This window comes from Leopardus geoffroyi, chromosome B1 (assembly GCF_018350155.1).
Source record: "Leopardus geoffroyi isolate Oge1 chromosome B1, O.geoffroyi_Oge1_pat1.0, whole genome shotgun sequence".
NCBI lineage: Eukaryota > Metazoa > Chordata > Mammalia > Carnivora > Felidae > Leopardus > Leopardus geoffroyi.
This window is the reverse complement of record NC_059327.1, coordinates 48,852,510-48,874,249: the sequence shown is the minus strand read 5'-3', so window position 1 is coordinate 48,874,249 and position 21,740 is coordinate 48,852,510. Positions and strand designations below refer to the sequence as shown.

The following is a 21,740-nucleotide window of genomic DNA, read 5'->3' as shown; positions in this document are numbered from 1 at the left end:
GGCTCTGTGCTGACAGCTCAGAGCCTGGAGCCTGCTTCAGATTCTCTGTCTTCCTCTCTCTCTGCCCCTCCCCCACTCACACCCTGTCTCTGTCTCTCTCTCAAAAATAAATAAACATTAAAAACCATTTTAAACCTATTATCTAAATTGTGGCCATATACAAATTATAGCCCATAGAGTTATAGTTCACCTGGCTTGACAGGCTACATGTCCCCTAAAATGATTAGTTCTATGTAATAAACTGACCTCAAGCCTATTCTGTGAGAAGTAATTTATATCCTGTTAAGACATGTAGTAAGCACTGAGTGAGCAGACTTTCAAAGAATGCTCAAAGATGAGTACTATATGAAAAACACTATGTTAGTTATTACATAAGAGAGCTGAGAGGAGCAAGGAAATAAAAGATTTGACATACATTTCCAAGTCATAGAAAACAGCTCTTTCTGATTCTCTCCAAAGGCACCAAATAATTAATTTTGAAAGCTTACAATAGTTCCAGACGAGAATTAGAATATACTATAGCGGGGGCACCTCGGTGGCACAGTCGGTTAAGTGTTCGACTTCAGCTCGGTTTTAACCTGTAGGTTCGAGCCCTGCATCTGGCTCTGTGCTGACAGCGCAAAGCCTGGAGCCTGCTTCAGATTCTGTCTCCCTCTCTCTCTCTGCCCCTCCTCTACTCATGCTGTGTCTCACTCTCTCTCTTTCAAAAATAAACATTAAAAAAAAAAAAAAGAATATACTATAGCCACAAGGAGCAGACAAGTGGAGTAGTGGAAATTTTAAGAAATAGAAGAGAAGATAAGACAGACAAGAGGTTGGATTTTTCTTTTTTAAGAGTTTCTACCCATAAGATGAGACTCACTTGTCACAGCTCAAAGAACGCTGCTTCTTTTTTCTTGGAGTAAAAGCTGACATCTTCTTAACTGAACTCCTAAAATCAATAGGAAAATTATAATAACCAAATGAATCCAATTTGTATAAAAATCACCATATCAAAATTTTACTTTAAGAGTCTGAAAAAGTTTTTAGATGGGTGAGGGTATTTTAAAAAGCAAATCACTTTCATAAACATTTAAGCCATGGAGGTTAAAAAAAAAAGGAAAACACTGCATCACAGTAACAATTAGGAACAAGAAATAAAAGAATTAGTACATCTGTTTCAGGCTGGAAAATAATCCTCCCAAGGAGGAAGTATTTTTTTTAACCCCATTTCAGGGCACAGTTTCCTCTTTAATTAGCCTGATTAATTCACACCAAGTTAAAATATTCTGCGGGGATATCTTCCTGTGACTGCCCTCGCCAGACCCCACACTTCTTTAATATGCCATTTAAGGCATTTTCTTGCTGGCTTAACTGTCTTCCCCAACAGCCTGACTGTTCAGTGAAGGCAGAGACCAGTTTCTAGCCTTTCCTTCAGAGTTCAGCAAGAAAACGGGTTTAGCATAATCCCCTCCCATTTTCCTGGCTGAGGAGCCTTGAGCAAGCCGCTTGTTTCCTGGTTTGTAAAACCCTCGGACCTCCTAAGGCTGCTGAAAATAAAATCATGCACGTTCATTCTCGAGCATGAGACAGCATGGTATGTTGGCTCAACAGAAGTTTTCCCCTCCCCTTCCTTCGGATCAGGTACGTTTAAAAAAGTATTACACAAGCACGTTCAAGGTTAAAAGGAAAACCAGGGTCTCTGGAACTCAATGTCCAGCCGCAGCTTAAGAGAAGACTCTTCTGGGGCTGAATGAGAGAAGGCATGACAGAAAAGTGCGTCAGAAAGATGGAAACCCGGTGACCTCTAAGTGCGGAGAACCTGTGGGTGGCTTCGGTCTCCAGCAGCCAAGCCCTGAGCTAAAGCTCTTTGTCCTCGACATGCACCCCCACGTTCCACAGAGTCTCCCGTTCTCTTCGGTCTTCCACCCCACGCCTCGGCCCGCCGCAGCACTCACCTGAACCTCAGAGCCGGCTACCTCTCCCCAGCGGAGCCAGTGTCTCCTCCACTGTATTCAAATTACCGCGCGCCCGTGAAGGCTGAAGCCTCTGCGTTCTGATTCGCCGCTTTTCAGACCTTCCAGGGGGCTGGATCGGTGATTGGTCGCTCACTAGCGCTGGCCGGGTCGGTGCGAAAGGCGGTCTCCAAACATTCTCCCGCCCTTGGCAGGTGAAACTCACTCTCCCCGCTGGGAATCCACGCCTTCCATAATCCCTTGCGGCAGCGCAGCTCTCCTTTCCCGAGGTCTTGTTTAGATACATTCTGGGAAATGTAGTTTTCGGCAGAATAAAGGCACCCTCCTGAACTCCAGGTACATTCTGGGGTCGCTTGGCTTAGCATGTTTTTGCAAAGGAGTCTCCCCAAGATTTTCGAGGCAGTTATCTTCCACATTTAAAACTTTGTCTTTAGTTTAACGTTTTTTTTTTTATTGGTAATAACGTTAGATTTCTAGTTCATTTTTTTATTTTTCAACTTAAATTTAAAAAATTAAATCATGGCACTGAACATCTGTGATGTGCCAGGCAGTCTCACACGCTTTACGAGTTTTATTTCATTCACTTCTTGTCACAATCTGAGATATGTATTATCTTTTCCATTTTACTGAGAATAAAACTGAGGGCCTAGAAACAATTACTATTTATAGAATATAGCTTAGGTTCTTGCTTTGGGAAGCCGTATGGTTCTTAAAGTACTCCTGGGTTGTCAGCTACTGTTATTATCTTTGGATCACTAACTCCTGGTACAGTCTTTGGCACATTCTTAGTTAAGTGATGCACTTCACTTAATAGACTATAGTCTGTTGGAATGAAGAGAAAAAAATCAGGTCAAAACTAACTGCTGGGGAGCTTTACGTGAGTACAATTATTCCAACTTGACAAAAGCAGTTAGATCTCGAGGTTCAGAGGTTTGGAATTTGCCCTATCACACACAGGTAATAGATGGGAGATCCCAGATTTAAAGGCAGAACAGTCCGAGTCCAAACCTCAATAAGCATATGCCTTTGGGGAATATCACTAACAAACCACTTTGGTTGAGCACTAAGTTCTAAACCCTTTACGTCTATTAACTTACTTAACCTTAGCAAGATAACCTATGTATTAGTTGGTCTATTCATCTCCATTTAGCAGATTAGGTAAGTGAAGCACAGTGTGCTCAAGGAGCGCCTTACAAGTGGCGGAACTAGAATGTGAAAGGTGGAGGAATTCGGGTTCATTTCCAAGTAAAATGAGCTTCTACTCAGTGTCAAGTACTGTGAATAGCACAGTGAACACCTGTGAAGAAGGCAAACGATTTCTGCTGCCAGGGAACCCATAAGGCGGTGATGGGTGGCAGATATAACCAATACATAAGCCTCAAGATAAGACTGCCCACTCGGTGAAAGTTCTGCAAATAAAGTCGGCCATAGGTGTTTTTCTTTCAAGAAGTCACAGTTTTCTCGCTGTGTCTTCCAACCACGAATTGCCCTAGCTCCATCTTTCCTTCTCAACCCCCAAGCCAATAAAGCCTCTTAGCCCGCCTATAACTTCCTCCTCGCCAGGATTAAAGATGGCGCCGACGGGCTGGCGTTATGACGCGACCCGACGTCCGTCGGAAGTGAGCGAGGAGTTCCGGGGGACAGGCGGCCTCCGCGCTTCTGGTATCCTGGTATCTCGCGAGTTGAGTGCTCCTACTCCGCGCTGGAGTCGCTGTGCCGCCGCCGGGATCATGGTGTTCTACTTTACCAGCAGCAGCGGTGAGTGGGCGCCGTGACCTCCTCAGTCACAGCTCGACAACGGGGCTCCGAAGCCGGGACCCCCAGGCTGCTGTTACAGCCTGCACTTCGCCTAAAGCGTCTCCTCGTCACTGGGTGCTTCTTCCCGCCCCTTCTCGGTCCCCACTTGGGTCTGTCCCTGTCGTCCCCGTGTGCCCCTGACCACGGCCAGGGGGGAGGTAAATGGACCGTCACACCTGCTGTCTTTGCATTCGGAAGTTCTTTTCCTTCGGAGAGACCTCCTTTCGCTATCTGGAATTGGGCAGAGTTTGTGGGCTTCTTCACACCCCCATCCCAGGTCTCACCCTCACCTCCTTAGCCTTTATTCTGGCTGCGTCCTGGTAATTATCCACTTTGAGGGAGAAAGGAAATACCTGCCAAGAACTCTGCCTTACAGGAAGGGCACCGTACCGTTCTAGGATAGGGTGGTAGGGCTTGGAAGGCAACAGAAAACAATCAAAAGAGGCAGAGTTGATGTCCCAGATATCAAAAATTGATATGTGATAGTGTTTCTGATTTGTCTTTGGCTGACAAGAAAAGGGTGCTTTTAGTTTCCAGGAAATGTATGGTCTGGACCTCGTTTTTCCTGCTTATGTTGTTCCCTTTGCCTGGTCAATCCCCAGTTAACTTCCTTTAGACAACTCTGGCCCATCTTTTTCAAATGCCTTTCCCGACCTAACTCCTCCCCAGAGATTGCTTAGATAAACCTCTTTGGGGCACCCCACTAACACCGCATGTGTACCTTTAGCGTTGCTCTTATATAGTATTAAATGCTGTCTGCTTGATCTGGATAGAGTGTAAACTTCTTGAGGACAGGGGCAGGATCTCCTTATCTTGTTTCCCTAGCCTAGTGCCTGGCTCATAGCACTTAATAAATGCTTGTTGAATAAACTAATGTTTTGTTTTTTTTTTAACTTAGTCAAAACGCATGCTATTCTATTGCTACTCTCACTTCTTGCTTGTAAAAGGTGAGATTTAAGTTTAGTTCCATGTTGTTTGTGTGGGTTCGAATAGGGTGATACTGTAAAGATGAGAACAGTAAGACCCAAGGAATCTGTAATACAGATAGCCTCCAGTCACCCCTCCTATACCATCACACTGCCACATCGCACCATTTTGTTCAGTAGTCTAGACTGCCACAGTGTGCCATAAGCTATTTCTCTGCCTTTATAGATTTGGCTTGTCTTACCCTTATTATTAAAATTATCAAAAATAAAATTCACATTAGCCTGAAAAATCGTTACAGGCCCCTGATAGCATTTTCATCCTTCATCTTTTCTGTTCTGCTTGCATCAGTTTTTAGCTTCCCAACAACACAGACATCCGTACAGGCTCAACAATGGAATAAAAAAATACAGGCTTGGTGGGGGTGGGGGGGGGGGTGGGCGGGCAGTGCCTGGGTGGCTCAGTTGGTTGAGTCTGACTTCAGCTCAGGTCATGATCTCCTGGTTTGTGAGTTTGAGCCTCACATCAGGCTTTCTGCTGTCAGCGCAGACCCCACTTAGGCTCCTCTGTTCCATTCTCTTCCCCCCTCCACCCCCCCCCCCCCCGCTCACTTTGAAAAATGAATCAACATTAAAAAAAATACAGGCAGCGTATATAGGTACTAAATGTATTTTATGCTAGCTGCCTAATTCTCCTTAAAACCATTCTAAATTTTTTGAGCACTAGTCATACTTACCCAGGTGCCCACAGATTATGGGTCATATTTTTCTCATTGGCTTCTATTATAAGGTCACAGTTGCTTCCTGTTGGAAAAATATTTGGTCTTTAACAAAAATGCACTTGTGCAGCAAATCTTTTAAAACTACAAAGTTAATGGAAAAATTATAACCTTTTCAGTTAAATAGTGGTAAAACTACATAATTCCATTACAGAAAAGAGCTTGAACATACAGAATTTTCAGGAAATGGCTTCTTATAGGTAGCCAAGCATTTCAACCAACTTATGGTTTACCATTTAAAAAAATTTTTAAAGATATTCTTTAATTTTTTTAATATTTTATTTTTGAGAGAGGGAGAGGGAGGGGCAGAGAGAGGGAGACAAAGAATCTGAGGCAGGCTCCAGGCTCTGAGCTGTCAGCACAGAGCCTGATGTGGGGCTTGAACCCACAAGCTGTGAGATCATGATCTGAGCTGAAGTCAGGTGCTTAACCCACTGAACCACCCAGGTGCCCCACTGTTTAAAAAATTTTTAAATGGGGAGAAAATTTCAGGGTTGTTTTGTTTTGTTTTTCTGCCTTTCCTTTTAAAATTAGTATCTGACTAAAATCTCTTTAACTTCATTCATGTTTCATGCCCTGTCATAATGGAATAATGAAACATTAGCCTTTCTGTATTTCCACTGTCTAATTCAAGACCATCTGATTTATGGACCCACAAGGTATCAGCCCTTAGCTCATTGAGTCCTCCTGTACTTTTAGTACCTTTTAATTGCGTCTATCTCCAGATTGTTCTGTAAATTATGAAATTATCAGAGTCTCTAAAGTGGACTGGTGCTATGCCTGAATCCAGTACCTTCAAGATAATTACTTCCCATACTAATCAAACATACTATTTGGGTAAGAATAACAAAAGTACTAGAATAATTCAATTTACTTTTCTTTCATCCTTATTAACGTAGGAACTTCATTGAGACTTCTTGCTCCTTTTTGTTTTTAATTTTCTATTTTGACTAATTTCAGTCTTTAAGAAAAGTTCAAAAGTAATAAAAGATTTCCTTTATAACCTCTCCCCCAGATTCTAACATTTTAACTTCTGTTTCTTTCTTTTCCTTTCTCTTTACCTCTCTCTCCAAACACACAAACATTTTTTTCTTGAACCATTTGTTGGTAATTTGCAGTTTACCCCTAAATACTTCAGGTTCCCCCCCACCCCAAAATCACAAAACATTCCTCATTATCAAAATTAGGATATTAACATTGCAGCAATACTATGATATAATCAGCAGTTTATGTTCAGTTTGCATTAGTGTCCTAATGCATTTATAACAAAGGGCAATTACCAATCATTGTTGCATTCCACTGTCATTCATTACTCTTTAGTCTATTCTAATCTGGAGCAGTTGCTCAGCCTTTGCCTTTCATGACACTGTTGTTGAATTATTTTGTAGAACATTCTTCAGTTTGCATTTGAGTTATGTTCTTAATCACCTCATTTTATAGGTCAACCGTCCAAACAATAGTGTGTCGTTCTCTTGGCTGTAATTTAGATGGCTTAGCCTGCACAAACAGTTTTATTTTATTTTAATCATTTTAGAAATTACTTTCAGTCTGATTACAAAACCATCTATATATTTCATAAGTGAGCTAGCCAAGGTAAGTGTTATTAACAGTTATATGTATATTTTTCCATACATATACAGAAAATAGGTGCATATATTAAAAATATATTTGTAAACATGTACATACAACTATATATTCATTTTTTTACAAATTGAATCTTGCTTTATATATACAAAAATGCTGTTCTATTTAATTGCTACCTTTTCTTTTTGGTGGGTGCCTGGTATTTGTTTATGGATATTCTATAGTGTGTTTAACCAGTCTCAATTAATGAGTGTTTAGTTTGTAAAAAGAACATCATTGCTTGATAGAGTAATTATAGTATGTACTTAATGGTGACATTGTAGGATCAAAGGGTGAATATTGCTAGGTCGTGCAGAGAGAATCTGAAATGGTTTTATTTCTGCACTTCTGGCATTTGTTGTAATGGCTGTTCTGGCTATGCTAAGGCCTTACCAAGCTAATGTAATGCTCAATTATAGGCAGATATTTCTGTCAATGCAAATACTCTCTCCTTTCCAATTAGTTCTCTCAACTACTTCCAAGTAATTTTGGGTTGTAGTCATTATAACTGTTGACTGAAAGATATGAGATTTTTCCCTCCCCAAGAGAGGCAACTATGATAATTTAGAGAGCTTCTCATTACTGGAAATACAGGCAACTTATTTAAGAATTTATAAATGAAAGAGTGCTGCTCCCTGGCCTTTAGAGCTCCACTCACACATCCTGGTTCTGTGCTGTCTAGCGACAGTCAACAAACTGCCCAGACTAGGGGCCCAGTGACCATTAATTCAGGAGTTTTGCTACAAATGGGGTCAAACAAGTTTTGGTAGACTAGCTTGGAAGCCCAGAACCCAGATAGAATTTCAATTAGGAAAGTTAACTTTTTAGTTGACCCCAGATGGAAGATGCCTACATTAAAAGACACTAGCTTAGTAAAGCAAATGTCATTTCTAAGGTAAGCCATACCTAGAATATTCAGTTTGACTTACACTGAATTCCTAACACTGAGTTCACATTGGAAATAGTTGGAGATCCTTTAAAAAAACACTATTGCTTACCCACCAGAGATTTGGATTTGGTTAGTCTAAATGGAGCTGGGACACAATTAGGTGGTTCTAACGCGTAATGAGAGTTCAGAATCACCAATTTAGAAGATGTTTGAAAACTGTGTTTCCCCAGAATAGGTTAGGAGCCCATTATAATGTGTAGCACACCTGGAAAAAACTAATATTGGCTAAATAAAATAATGAAAAGGCTTAGCTAAGTATAGGAACCTATTTTTAAATGGTTGAGGTGAAGGTTGGGTTTTTTGTTTCATTTTGTTTTTAACTCTTTTGAAGACGGCAAAATTATAGGACTAAACTGGAGTTGTATTAAACTATGTCCTGATGAAAGTAGGGAAGTAGCTTCTATAATAAGGATCAGTAAACGTTTCCTCTTTGGACCCAGTAGTAAATATTCTAGACTTTGTGAGCCACATCTCTGTAGCTTTATTCTTCTTCATTTTGTGTTTTTGACTCTTTAAAAATGTAGAAGTCATTTCTTAGCTTGTGTGCTGTCCAAAGACAAGGCTGGATCTGACCTACAGGCCATGTCTTGCAACCCCTAATCGAAGCATTTGTCACTTGATTTTCCCATGAAGCAGTTTTGCTGGGGATGAAGTTATCTAACTGTTTTTTATATTTTTGTTTTGTCTTAGTTAACTCATCTGCTTACACTATTTACATGGGAAAGGATAAATATGAAAGTAAGTTTTCAAAAGCATTTGATTTTGAAATTTCCAACAGGTAAGTGTCAATTGCCCCCTCCCCCCACCCCATATGGTTGGTTGGATATGAGTTTTCAACTAACTACTACTAGTTAGGCCCATTAACTCCAGTGGGTTTACTTTCCTAGAATTTAGTTATATCAAATAACATTAGAGCCTCTTGGACCATTTGTTGCTGATTAGAAAGTTAACTTTATTAAGAGTTTTTGTGGTATCATTTGATTTAGGGTGATATGAATCAGGTTAACCTATGCTAGTTTATGTCAAGTAAAAATAATCTGTGACTTGGTTGAAAAGCTCATTTTCTGTACATTTTTACCACATTTAGGAATAGAGGAAACATATCTATTATGTTTTTTGAGGCCGAAGATGGCTCTTTTTGAGTCATGAAATGTTAACAGTTTTTTCAGACTTTATTGACCACTCCTCAGAATGAAATACATTATTCCATATTGCATACATTTATGTAACTAAAACAAAAATTTACAAAAAATACCCATACTCTTCACTGTGCCCTCTTGTTTTGTTTTTAAAAAGCTAGTCTCAACCTGCTCAATTAATTTTTTTACCCACTAATGAATTTGAACTAAAGCTTAAAAGGAAAAACCGTTTAAGGGGATGGCCTTTTGACTGCACGAGTGAAGAGGGAGAAGTTTAGCTTTCTTGCTCTAGAGCATTGAGTTGACAGCACTGGGCTGAGGGAGAAAACATCTGCAACAAGGGAGCTTGGAGAAATGACAGAATTACACTTCTTCACGCTTGGAGAAGATACAATCGTTCTTCTCACAGGGCTAGTGTAATTTCCTAGAAAAGACAGTCCTGAAGTCTGGCCCATGTGGGTTAAAATCCCAGCTCTTAATAAAGTAGCTATAGTTACTTAACCTCTTTGAACCTCACATTGCTGAAATGGAAGAAGAGGATCATGGGACAGTATCTGCCTTGCAGGGTCGTGAAGGTGAAACCAAAGAGCCTGGGTAAAGTGCCTGGCCCAGGGTAGGCACTCAGTAATGGCAGCTGTCACCACTGGAACTTCTTTAGCTCTTTTTCCCCCCTACAACCATCAGTGTCTGTTCTAGGTGCAGTTTGAAACTGACAACAGTTTAAACTTGATTCTTTAAAAGAGATAAGAATAACAGTCTTCAGTATGGGACATTTGACATTAATGAAATAAGTAAGGCCAAAAATTAAAAGATGTCAAAGAACAGTAATGTTATGTATAACTATGATATGTGTAAATATATAACTGTATAATTAACGCATATATGTGATTAACATACAACACAACATAAACGTATATGTATGCATAACATAAAAAATAATAAACGTGTATAAAACATGTATAAAATATATAACGTGATATATGTAATAGCTATGGCAATCGTATTTTTAAATTTTTTTTGTTTAATTTTGAGAGAGAGAGTGTGAGTGGGGAGTGGCAGAGAGAGAGAGGGGGACAGAGGATCCAAAGTGGGCTCCACGCTGACAGCAGCGAGCCCAGTGTGGGGCTCAAACTCACAAACTGTGAAATCATGACCTGAACCAAAGTCAGACCTTCAATCAACTGAGCCACCCAGGCACCCCAATATTTAAATATATATAGTTCTTAATCAGATCTATATAAATGGTTTAGAACTGTGTGGTAATACTGGTTACCATAAGGCAGAATCAGAATAAGCAAGCCTATTACATCCTACCCAAGAGAAAAAAACCAGCGGAATAAAATAACTAAGTTTTAAACAGTTTTTCCTTATAATGAATTCATGACATTGTCTCTAGTCTGACTTAATGGAGGCACCCAGTCTGCAGTATACTTGTTTTTATATTTCTCTTAGTAACTCCTACATCATCAGAGGCAACTTGTATTTTTTTCGTAGCCCCATCCTGATGAATGTAGCTGGGCAGGGATGCTATCTCCTTGTATTACCTTGAGCAAGGAGGCTGTTTATAACCAGCCATGGTTATCTGCAGTAGATACGGATCCACACCTAACCAAATCTGCTTTCCTTTCTACCATATCAAGGATGCTAACCCAAGACTTAGGTTACTGAGAAGCACCTAAAGGAGAGCTGCTATGTATGGTTGCCTGGGTTTTGCACCGTGTAACTCTGGGCAGGGGACTTGATACATTTCTTACAGTGAAGGACTGCCTTGATACTGGCTCACACTGCTGGGCTGCTAGTGTTACTGACCTAAGGCAGCTGTGCCAGTGACATTCCCACCAGGTCTCTTTTTTCCTTCCATTTTAGTTCAGTGTTTGCTAGAGCTTATCTGTGTGGACCCATACGCCAGCCTGTCTGAGCATCCAAAGAGGAAGATGGAATCTCTGTTTTCATAGTATTAAAGGTGGAGAGGCACATGCAAAAACAAGCATTTGATCATTTTGCTCTGCACCTAGAAACTGCTCTCAAAAATAAAGTCTAATTTAGGGGCGCCTCTGTGTGGCTCAGTTGGTTGAGCAGCAGACTCTTGATTTTGACTCAGGTCATGATCTCACGGTTCATGAGTCCGAGCCCCACATCGGACTCTGCGCTGAGCATGGAGTCTGCTTAAGATTCTCTCTCCCTCTCCCTCCCCCTCCCCTGCTCACTCACGCACTCTCAAAAAGAAAGAGTAAAATAAAAAATGTCTATTTTAAAAAGTATAGGTGAAATGAAGCAATATGAATAAGTGCTGTAGAAGTAGAGGAGGGGGCAGCATGAATGTGATTAGGGAGAGCCAAGGAGGAGTGGGTTAGGATGGGCTTGACGTAGAATCCTTTAAATGTCTGTTGTAGGAACTTATATCTACAGATAGAAATCTAAATATAGAATTTATGTCTGCAGATGTAAATTTAGATTCTTTCTAGAGTCCACTTGAGTCGAGTTTTGCTGTTATTTTAAATGTATGTAGAGGGGTGCCTGGGTTGCTGTGTCGGTTAAGAGTCTGACTTTGGCTCAGGTGGTTATCTCACTGTTCGTGGGTTCAAGCCCAACTTCAGGCTTCACGCTGACAATGCAGAGCCTGCTTCGTATCCCCTGTCTCCCCTCTCTCTCTGCCCCTCCCCCACTCTGTCTCTCTTAAAATAAATTTTAAAAAAGTAATAAAGTGTATGTGGGGAAAAAAAAAAAAAAACCCAGGAGCCCTTGGAGTCATTTGGAGGTGCCAGCTTTCCTAGATTGCTTTGTAAAAAAGAGATTACATTTTTAAAGCACCCTGTTCCCTAGTGCTCCTAGCACATCATACTTATTCCTGATAGCCTTGATGACTTCAGCCTAAGGGCTGGATGGAACATCAGTGCATTTTTAATTGAATAGTTTACTTTCTTTCACTAAAAAGCTTTCAGATGTTTTCCTTTTATTAGCCAGCAGGTGTCACCAGGAGGCCAAACATTGCCTGACTGAGGAAAAGAGGTTTTTATATTTCCCTTTCCTTTTTTTGATTACTTGTTGGCTATTGGCTCAGCTTCCCATGTAAGCTAATACAAAGCCCTTCAGAAAATGTATGGTGTCTGCAGTTTTTAAAAATTTTTTTTTAGCATTTATTTCTGAGAGACAGAGAATGTGAGCAGGGGAGGGGCAGAGAGGGAGACACAGAATGGGAAGCAGGCTGCAGGCTCCAAGCTGTCAGCACAGAGCCCAACGTGGGGCTCGAACTCACAAACCGCGAGATCATGACCTGAGCTAAAGTCAGTGGCTTAACTGACTGAGCCACCCAGGCGCCCCTAGTGTCTGCAGTTTCTAAGATTATCCAAGATTTATCATCCTTTTGCTTTTCTGGAAAATGAATACCCCATTCAAGTTAGCTAGATTATACTTCCTTGGGTACATTTTAAATCATCACATCAATCATTTTGTTCAGCTTATAATTTTTAACTTTGTATCTAATACTTTAACGCTTTTGTATTAGACACAATTCATTTCTAATTATTAGCATGGCTATTCGTGTGTATAGGTCTTACCTTTCTGTAGTGATATATGTTATTAGTCTTAAAAATACAGAAGTATACATTTTGAACTAATAATTTACCTTTTAAAAATATAAATATGCTTTAAGGAAATAATCGGGAATATGAACATATTTATTTTAAAAATAGTTACTGAAGCATTTGTAATTAAAACAGCCCAGGGGTGCCTGGGTAGCTCAGTCAGTTAAGCATCTGACTTTTGACTTAAGCTCAGGTCATGATCTCCCAGTTCCTGGGTTTGAGCCCCACGTCAGGCTCTGCATTGACAGTGCAGAGCCTGCTTGGGATTCTCTCTCTCTTCCTTGCTCTCTGCCCCTCCCCTGCTTGCTCTCTCTCTCTCAAAATAAATAAATAAAGTTTAAAAAAAAACAAAACATGTGAACAATAGAAAAGTTTATTCATATGGTAGAATTAAGTAGTCATTGTTTCCAAAGACCTTTTTACTTTTTAATTTTACTTTTATCTAAGAAATACATAGCTTAAGGATTCAAATAGTAACAGAATATGTATCATAATAATATTTTCCATCCTGTCCTTGTTTTGTCCTGCAGAGACAGTTACTTTTAACTTATAGCTATTTCTTCTATTTTATTTTTATTTTCATATGTGACAGAATTTTAGGTGATTTCTATTTCCTTTTTTATACTTCTGGTGGTGGTTTTATTTTCTTATTTTCTACTATTTTATAATTAAGAGGTCTCTCTTTTTTTTTTAATTTTTTTTTTTTTTCAACGTTTATTTATTTTTGGGACAGAGAGAGACAGAGCATGAATGGGGGAGGGGCAGAGAGAGAGGGAGACACAGAATCGGAAACAGGCTCCAGGCTCCGAGCCATCAGCCCAGAGCCCAATGCGGGGCTTGAACTCACGGACCGCGAGATCGTGACCTGGCTGAAGTCGGACGCTTAACCGACTGCGCCACCCAGGCGCCCCTAAGAGGTCTCTTTTAAGAAGTAAAACAGTTCACTGATGAACAAATAAGTTTATTACAGTGAATCAATTTCCCAAGACCTCATCTAACCTCTCAGCTGCTTTAATTTGAAGTTTAACTAACTTTTAATAGATATATCTTTGGGGGTGCCTGGGTGGCTCAGTCAGTTGAGTGTCTGACTCTTGGTTTCGGCTCAGGTCATGATCTCACAGCTTGTGAGATCAAGCCCCGCATCAGGCTCCATGCTGACACTGCGGAGCCTGCTTGGCACTCTCTCTCTCCCTCTCTCTCTGTTCTTCCCCCCTAAAATAAATACAATTTAAAAAATTAGAGATATCTTGAACTTTCTTTTAAGTATTATAAAAATTATATCTATTATGACAACTCTAAAAGCTATTTTTACAAATTTTTTTTTTTTTCTCTATTTTCAGGCATCAAAGCCTCTCTCAACTACTCTTTTCTCCATTAAGGGAGAGAAACAGTTGTGGGAAGGCTTGGTATAAACTCTGACATATTTTCATTTGACAGGTTTTTTTTTTTTTAACCTTTGTTTTCTTGTTTCTCACTCTAGACGAAGATCTAATAAAATATGGCTGGCCTGAAGATATTTGGTAAGTAACAATTTCGGTTCTGCTTTCTATGCATTATATACTTTCTCGGATTTGGCCAACCACCTCACTTTTATGATGAAAACTGCAACTCCTACTTTGTGTTTTGTTCATGTTCGGTGGTAAGTAGCTGACTGCCAGCTCCCTTCATTTCTAATCGCTGTGTCGACTGGGGATGATGTCTCAGCAACCCTGAGGTTGGAGGCCGGACCTCAGAAGCTTTCTTTTACCTCATGATGTGTCTTCTCAGAGTGGTTTCCTGAGACTGCCACACTCACGTGCTCAGACCACTCTTCTCAAGGAGATGGATGAGGGCTTCACAAGAAGTGGTGAGGGAAATAGAAGCTTCCATGTGGATGGAATAGATAGGGCATCTGACCAGGTCCAGCTTTATAGAAAACACAGGCTGGGTTCCCTTTGTCTTCTCAACTCCCTCATGAGGTTAGCCCTGTCTCGATCCAGGCTCTACCGCCTCTTTCTAAAATATTTTCTGGAAATTTAAAAAATAATAATCATGCTTTCTTTGCCTTCTGAGATAATTTAATTTGCTGCTCACAAAACCCAGCCCAAAAAGCAATGACAGAACAAACCAAAAACTCACTTTAGTTTTATTCTTTTCTTTTTCTAACTGCCTTAGAATGCCACGTGGGAGTTTCTACCACTCAGACCTGGAACCTTTTAGGAGGACCTGGACTCCCGTTACTTTGATGTAACACTCTCGGACTCAGTTTGCTGAGTCCTGGTGCCTAATTCTACACCTAGAGTGGGGTGTGGTCTCCACAACTCCACCAACACCCCTCTACCAAATGCTGTCCCTGAAGATAAGCACATGGATCCTGTTTGCTTTAATGATAGTAATAATGAACACTGTCATTAGTTATTGAATACCTAACTAGATGCAAAGTATTGGCAGGTGTTTACCTTATTGATATACTCAATTTCACAGTGCCCTGTAAAATAGTTATTAGTACTGTGCCCATTTTTCAGATGAGGACACTAAGGATAAAAGAAACTGAACAGATCTGCTGTGGTTGTTGCTGGCCCCCCAGCCGGCTCTAGTTCTGAATCACCAATTTTGTTCTTCCCTTAGGCTACTGCTCTTTGTCTGAGGGTGACTTCCTTCCTTCCTCAGGCCATTGCTGCAACTCTATCCGGACCTCTTTTCTCCAAGTGTGGGCCCGAATCCTTCATTTAATTCCCTACAGAGACAGAGTTTAGGTTGTCACTTTTTAGGAGAGTTGCTTGATTTTCAATGAAGTGGACAGCATTGGACATTTATTAGGAAAACTATTACACAGAGACTAACTTAAAAAGCAGGAAATGCTTTCCTGTCTGCCATCTCTAACATCCACACTCCAGGAACCAAGAGGCACAACAAACCTGAGGAATTTTAAAGTCTTTTTTTTTTATCTGCCCCCTGTCCCAGCACAGGCCCATCTGCTGAGCTCAGGTAACAAGTGTCATCAAGGGAGACACCGCTTGGTACCCCCTTCACTTCAGGTGTTCAGTTTGCACTGCTGAGGGCATCTGGATTGAGTGCTGCTTCCCTTCCTAGAACCCTAGACCATAAGCCTCACGAGGACAGCGATCACTTGTTTTGTTCAGTCCCACATCCCGTTACCTAGCATAGGACCTGGCACCTGGTACATGTTCAAAAAATATTTGTTGACTTCCTGATTAACTAACTCTTTGCCTGTGTAGAAATGATCTCTGCTGGACATTTCTTCACAGTAACTGCATTCTGGTGTCTCCATTTTGAGCACCTGTCACCAGGCTGGATTATTCCAGTTGTTCTTAAAACCCAGAGATCTCCAGATCCTGTCAAGGGAGATTAGAGCTACTGCATCTGTTATGTGGCTGCATCTGTTATGTAGTTATCTGCTGTGAAGTTTTAACATGTCAGGTTTGAAGCATAAACACCTGCATGGAAAAGGTTACATATCCAGATGTACCACAAAAGTCAATTTGCCACAGCCTTTTACCTGATTTTTTTTTTTTTTTTTTTTTTTTTTTACTTAAGTAAGTGGAAGAGAAATTTCCAATTTACAGCCTACGCCCTGTGTATTCTCAGTTGGGTTTTTGATTTCGTTATGGTTAACTATCTCCTGGAATGCTACTTAACCAAACTGGTGTCTACAGATACCCATTTTGACACCCTGAAATTCATGACTCTTGCTGGAAGTGATTGACTTTTACTTTGAGAAGCTATTCGAGGTCTGCTGTGAGGTAGAATAGCCAGCCCTAAATTTCGAGACTGTTGTGTCAATCCTGGAAACATTCCTGGGCATGCTAAGAATGATTCAGTTGATCAGTATTCCCCAGGGCACATTTCAACCTGGTTCACTCTGAGGTAAACCTTAGAACTTCACCTGCATGGATATCAGCATCTGAGTTTATACCAGAAAACACCTTTAAGGAAAGGATTTTCCCAGGACTAAATGAGAATGGAACTGAATTTATGTTTAAGCAAAAGAAGATAGAAATAGTGTGTGTTTACTGCCTCCAAACCCCCAAAGAATAGTATCTCCAGGGACCCCACTTTCAGGAGTTCAATGGCCCAGCTTCTGAGGCCTTGCGTCCGCATCCCCAGGTCATTGGTGCTCATTTACTGAACTTTTTAGTCTCTGCATTCAGTAAAGAAAACTGATTAAGTAGGGAGAGGACGATAACAAGGACCAGAAGGAACTAGGGAACTCTACTGCGCATAATTTAAACTTTTCAGAGTAAACATTTTGGGAGGTTTGGAAAGGTTTTTTTTAAGGAACCTCCCCAAGATAGTTTGTTTAGAGAGCTGGCTTTTTTGATTTACAGTGCAACCAAAGCCCCACACTTCCACACATTCCCCCTGCCCTTGTAGCAATATACCTCCCAGCCTGGAGTTGCTCTGTGCATCAGCAGTGATATTCCCGTGTGTGTTTTAGGATTTCAATTACTTATGTATGACTCCATCAGATAGACATTGAATTATTTATGTATTTCTTTGGGCAAAATTCCATGTCAGACCTTTAAGAAAAATCAGGATACAATTGATTCACTATGGGTATATAGGAAAGAGTTGTTATAAATAGAGAATTGGCTTAAGACAAGTCAGAATGGGGCAAGTTACTTTTCAACTGAACTTGCTTCCTAAGATCCTGAAAGAGGATAATTAGATACATAATTTCTGGATTTGCAAAAACACATTTTTTTTCAGCGGAAAAGGCCAAGCTAAAGACGGTAATCAGTAGGAATCTCTTATAGGGAATATAAATCTTATATGAGAAAAATAAATCAATGTCCAATTCTGGTTACCAGTAATGGATAATAATAAAACCTAGAGGGGGCGCCTGGGTGGCTCAGTCTGTTAAACGTGGGACTCCAGCTCAGGTCATGATCTCACGGTCTGTGAGTTTGAGCCCCACATTGGGCTTTGTGCTGGCAGCTCAGAGCCTGGAGCCTGCTTTGGATTCTGTGTCTTCCTCTCTCTCTGTCCCTCCCCTGCTCACACTCTGTCTCTCTAAAATGAATACATGTTAAAAAAAAAAAAACAAAAAAAAAAAAACACAACAAAAAAAACCTAGAGGTATCACAGACTGCCAAAAATGTGTAGTATTTTTCTGTATCCATGGTGACCAGCAAAATGCTTAACTTCCTTAAGAGGGCATTAGAAACAGCATAATCTTTTTTTTTTTTTTAATTTTTTTTTTTTTAACGTTTATTTATTTTTGAGACAGAGAGAGACAGAGCATGAACGGGGGAGGGTCAGAGAGAGAGGGAGACACAGAACCCGAAACAGGCTCCAGGCTCTGAGCCATCAGCACAGAGCCTGACGCGGGGCTTGAACTCACAAACCACAAGATCATGACCTGAGCCGAAGTCGGACGCTTAACCGACTGAGCCACTCAGGCACCCCAGAAACACCATAATCTTAACATTTGTATAGAATCATGCTGTCCACGTCTTACAGTAGGCATGAGTGTGTGACCATTTTCACTTCTAAAAACACATTAATGCTAAGAAAATGTCTAGAGAAATATATAATGGGGTGTAGTGGTGCCTCCTTAGGGTTTTACTGAGCACTCTTCAGTCTGGAAAGGTGAGGAGTAAGGAAGAGATGACTAATGTTATCAGAATCCCAAAGTGACCATCATGTGTTACCGTTGTTTGTTATGAGAATTCTGGGGCATCTCTGGAAGCTGGAAAGAGGGAATGTCAACTTTATTTGGTAAATATCTCCAAATGTTAGACTAGGGTGTAAAAGGAATTAAGTTTAGAAAGATTTCTTTCAATTGGTGGATGATAGAAGCTTAATGAAAGGTAAATTTAGGACATTGGGATTTTTTTAGGACTGTATCATAAAGAGCAATCCCCGTGCTTTCCCAGAAAACATATTAGTGCCGTTGTCAGATACAAGGAGGGATGAATTGTTGGTCTGACCCATTTTATGGCTCGTCCAACTCTGTACTTCTCTTTGGATTGTTTTTGAACTTAGGACGTCCCAAACCATTCCTCTCATCTTTTTTTCCCAAACTGGTGCCTTCTCCACCTGTAAAGTATTTTCCTCTATAGTCCTGCGGGTCTCCCAGGCTTGCAACACCGTGGATCTTGATGACTGCTTTCATTCCCTTCTCTCCTCACCTGAAATTCCTTTCCCTGTGTTTTCTCTACGTCCTGTGTTTTAGTCAGATACCCTCTGAGTCTCAGTTCATCAGTGAAGTTTGTGATCACTGATAGCTCTTTCTCACTTGAAAAAAAAATTGCCCTTTCCAAGGCATTTCCATTTATTGTCTCTAGTATTCAGCTTGGCACTTAGTCTCATGCAGCTGCAGAACTTGCCCTGTTTACCTTACCTCTCCCAGTTGACAGTGAGCCCTTTGGAGGCAGTGATCGTGTTTTTACTCCCCATGGTGCTTGACATGTGGTAAGCACTGAGTTAATACTTTTTGGATTGGAATGCTTTAAATGCAAGGGGCCTGAGGAGATGGTTGTCTTGTACCTCTTGCTAAAAGTAGTTTTCATTCTTTGTAGGTTTCACGTGGACAAACTCTCTTCGGCTCATGTATACCTTCGATTACATAAGGTAACTGGATTTAAACATGGACTCATGCTTTTTCTTTAGTGATGAGCATCCTCTCTTGTCCTCTGTCCTTTTTTTTTTTTTTTTTTTTTTGGCAGTTAAATTGCTTAAAATAATAAATATGTGCAAAAGATAAAAAAAGGTAGCAAATGAAGAGCTGTCCTACCCCTGACCCAGAAAATGACTAAGGCAAATTCTGGTGACTTTGAAACTTGAAAGGGGTCATAGTGTACGTACCTTAGCTAGAACCACTGCCCTTAATTATCCTGCAACTTTAGGTATGTTGTTCGTCACCTCTGCTCTCTCTCCCTTTCATTTCAGTTGACAGTTCTGGACCTTCTGTCTTCTCCAGTGGAGATCACATGTGGTTCCTTTTTCTCACACTCATGTGATTGTCCTGCCTCACCAAGGATAGATGTTCCCAGTTATCAGGGGCTTCTTTGGGACATTTAACACAGCATTATAATAGTAAAGGAAAAAGATGCAATGTTTCCTAGTAACATAAGACCACTATTATTTCTAATGCCTTAACATTTGTATGTTTTATACAGTTGAATCATAGGGTATACGTACTTGGTATGTGTATTGCCTTTTTTTTTTTTTTAAATGTCCTATTTTGGAATGCTTTTAGATTTACAGAGAAGTTGCAGAAATAGTCTATACTACATGGGGTTCCCATATACCCCATGCCTGGCTTCCCCCATTGTTAACGTCTTAACATGACCATGGCAGATTTGTCAGAACCAAGAAAGCAACATTGGTATGTTACTGTTCACTAAGCTCTGGGCTCTATTTTGATTTCACCAGTTTTTCCGTTAATGTCCTTTTTCTGTTCCAGGATCCAGTCTAGTGTCCCATGTTGTGTTTAGTTGTCACGTGTACCTAGTCTCTGGTCTGTGACAGTTCACGCTCTGAAAGTGTGAGATTTTTCCCTGTTTTTCATGAGCATGGCAATTTGAGAAGTACTGGTCAGGTTTTTTTTACAGAAGGCCCCTCAATTTGAGTTTATCCGATGTTTTTCTCATGACTGGAGTTACGGGTTTTGGAGGAAGAATAGCACAGGAGTGGAGTGCCCTCCTCATCACATCATGTCAGGGGCACGTGCATTAGTAGAATTTATCACCAGTGATGCTAACCTTCATCTCCTGGCCAGGCCAGTGTTTGCCAGGTTTCCTCCCCTCTCCCATACTCTGTTATTTGGACACAGATCACTGAGTCCAACCCATACTCACAGGGGAGGGGATGGAATTAAGCTTCACTTCTTGGAGTGGGGAGTATCTACATAAACTTAGAAGGAAGATTCTATCTCTTCTCCCCTACATATTTAATACAGCAGTTTACGTGTATCAGTATGGACTCATACATTTATTTTATCCTTCGGGTTATAATCGGTTCTATGTTATTTGGTTGCTGAAGTTGTTCCAGCTTTGGTTGGAGCTCTTTCAGCTTGGCTCCTGTGTTGCTTTGATATGCTCCCGTCCTTTTGGTTTTTGAGCACTTCCTTTCTGACACTCTAAGATGGTGTGGGCTCTTCTTGTATTTTCCCTGCCCCAGTCCTAGAATCGGGCCTTTCTCCAAGGAACCCTGATTCCTTTTACTGGGGAATTGTATTTAGGAGCCAAGATCTGGACTTGGTGTGCTTACTGCTCCTAGAGTGTCATTGCTTCTAGGCCCTCTCAGCAGAAAGAGCTAGGAAGTACATGTATGTATATTAACCCACGTTAGTAATTCGTGTGTTGGATTGTTTCTCTGTCTATCTGTATCTGTGTTAAGCATGAGCTCAAACTGATGTCTGTGATGAGTCTGTTATTATAGAGGCCATTCTAGTCTTTTCTCTTTGCTTCTCTATTAATTCCTTCTCACCGTGAGAAGCCTGGTTCCCACCATCTACCATCTATTTGCTTTTTGACTCCCACTATATGTGGAAATGGTTTCAGATGTGTTAAGCTTTATCCCCATACGAAACAACTTTATCAACTAAAGTATGCGTTTATGTGCAATTATTTTTGTCTTTTTGCCTTACAGTTTCTAGTTGAAATGCTGTTTTCCAAAGTTATTTGTAAGCTGCTTTTTTTTTTTTTTTACCCCATGCCTTTCAGTGATGTCATGCCATGCACTCCAATTCTTTTGTCTCCATTTATATTCCATCCTGTTGATTATATTATTACAATTTTTAATTCCCCTAGTTGATTGTATTACTCTTTCATGTGAAAGTTTTGAAAACTTTTTCATGTTACTGTATTATTTTCATATTTATTGTTTTGACTGGCTGCTTTGAGTTGATATGCCACAGTTACCTGGCTCCCCTGTCAGAATATAAGTTGTTTATAGTTTTCAGCATCATGAATCCCCAACGCGAAGTTTTTTTTATGAACCACTTTCTGTTTTTCTTTTTGAATTGGGTTTTTTTACAATAAT

At 40.5% G+C, this 21,740-nt stretch overlaps 2 protein-coding genes across 4 annotated transcripts in view; one reads left to right on the top strand and one right to left on the bottom strand.

Moving 5' to 3' along the window:
• The window catches only part of ESCO2 (establishment of sister chromatid cohesion N-acetyltransferase 2), a 30,122-nt gene extending 27,920 nt beyond the window's left edge, over positions 1-2,202 (bottom strand). The window contains exons 1-2 of the mRNA XM_045461311.1: positions 1,938-2,202; positions 863-931 (exon numbers count right to left, since the gene is read on the bottom strand). Coding sequence (XP_045317267.1) covers positions 863-915 — 53 coding nt within the window. The 5' untranslated portion in view covers positions 916-931; positions 1,938-2,202. The remainder of the gene's footprint in view (positions 1-862; positions 932-1,937) is intronic.
• A 1,377-nt stretch (positions 2,203-3,579) lies between these two features.
• The window catches only part of CCDC25 (coiled-coil domain containing 25), a 40,622-nt gene continuing 22,461 nt past the window's right edge, over positions 3,580-21,740 (top strand). The window contains exons 1-4 of one of the 3 annotated variants that reach the window (XM_045461284.1): positions 3,580-3,713; positions 8,717-8,764; positions 14,230-14,269; positions 19,274-19,325. In XM_045461284.1, coding sequence (XP_045317240.1) covers positions 3,686-3,713; positions 8,717-8,764; positions 14,230-14,269; positions 19,274-19,325 — 168 coding nt within the window. In that variant the 5' untranslated portion in view covers positions 3,580-3,685. Of the gene's footprint in view, positions 3,714-8,716; positions 8,805-14,229; positions 14,270-19,273; positions 19,326-21,740 lie in introns of those variants that run through there. The other 2 variants (XM_045461300.1, XM_045461291.1) reach the window with 2 other exon arrangements.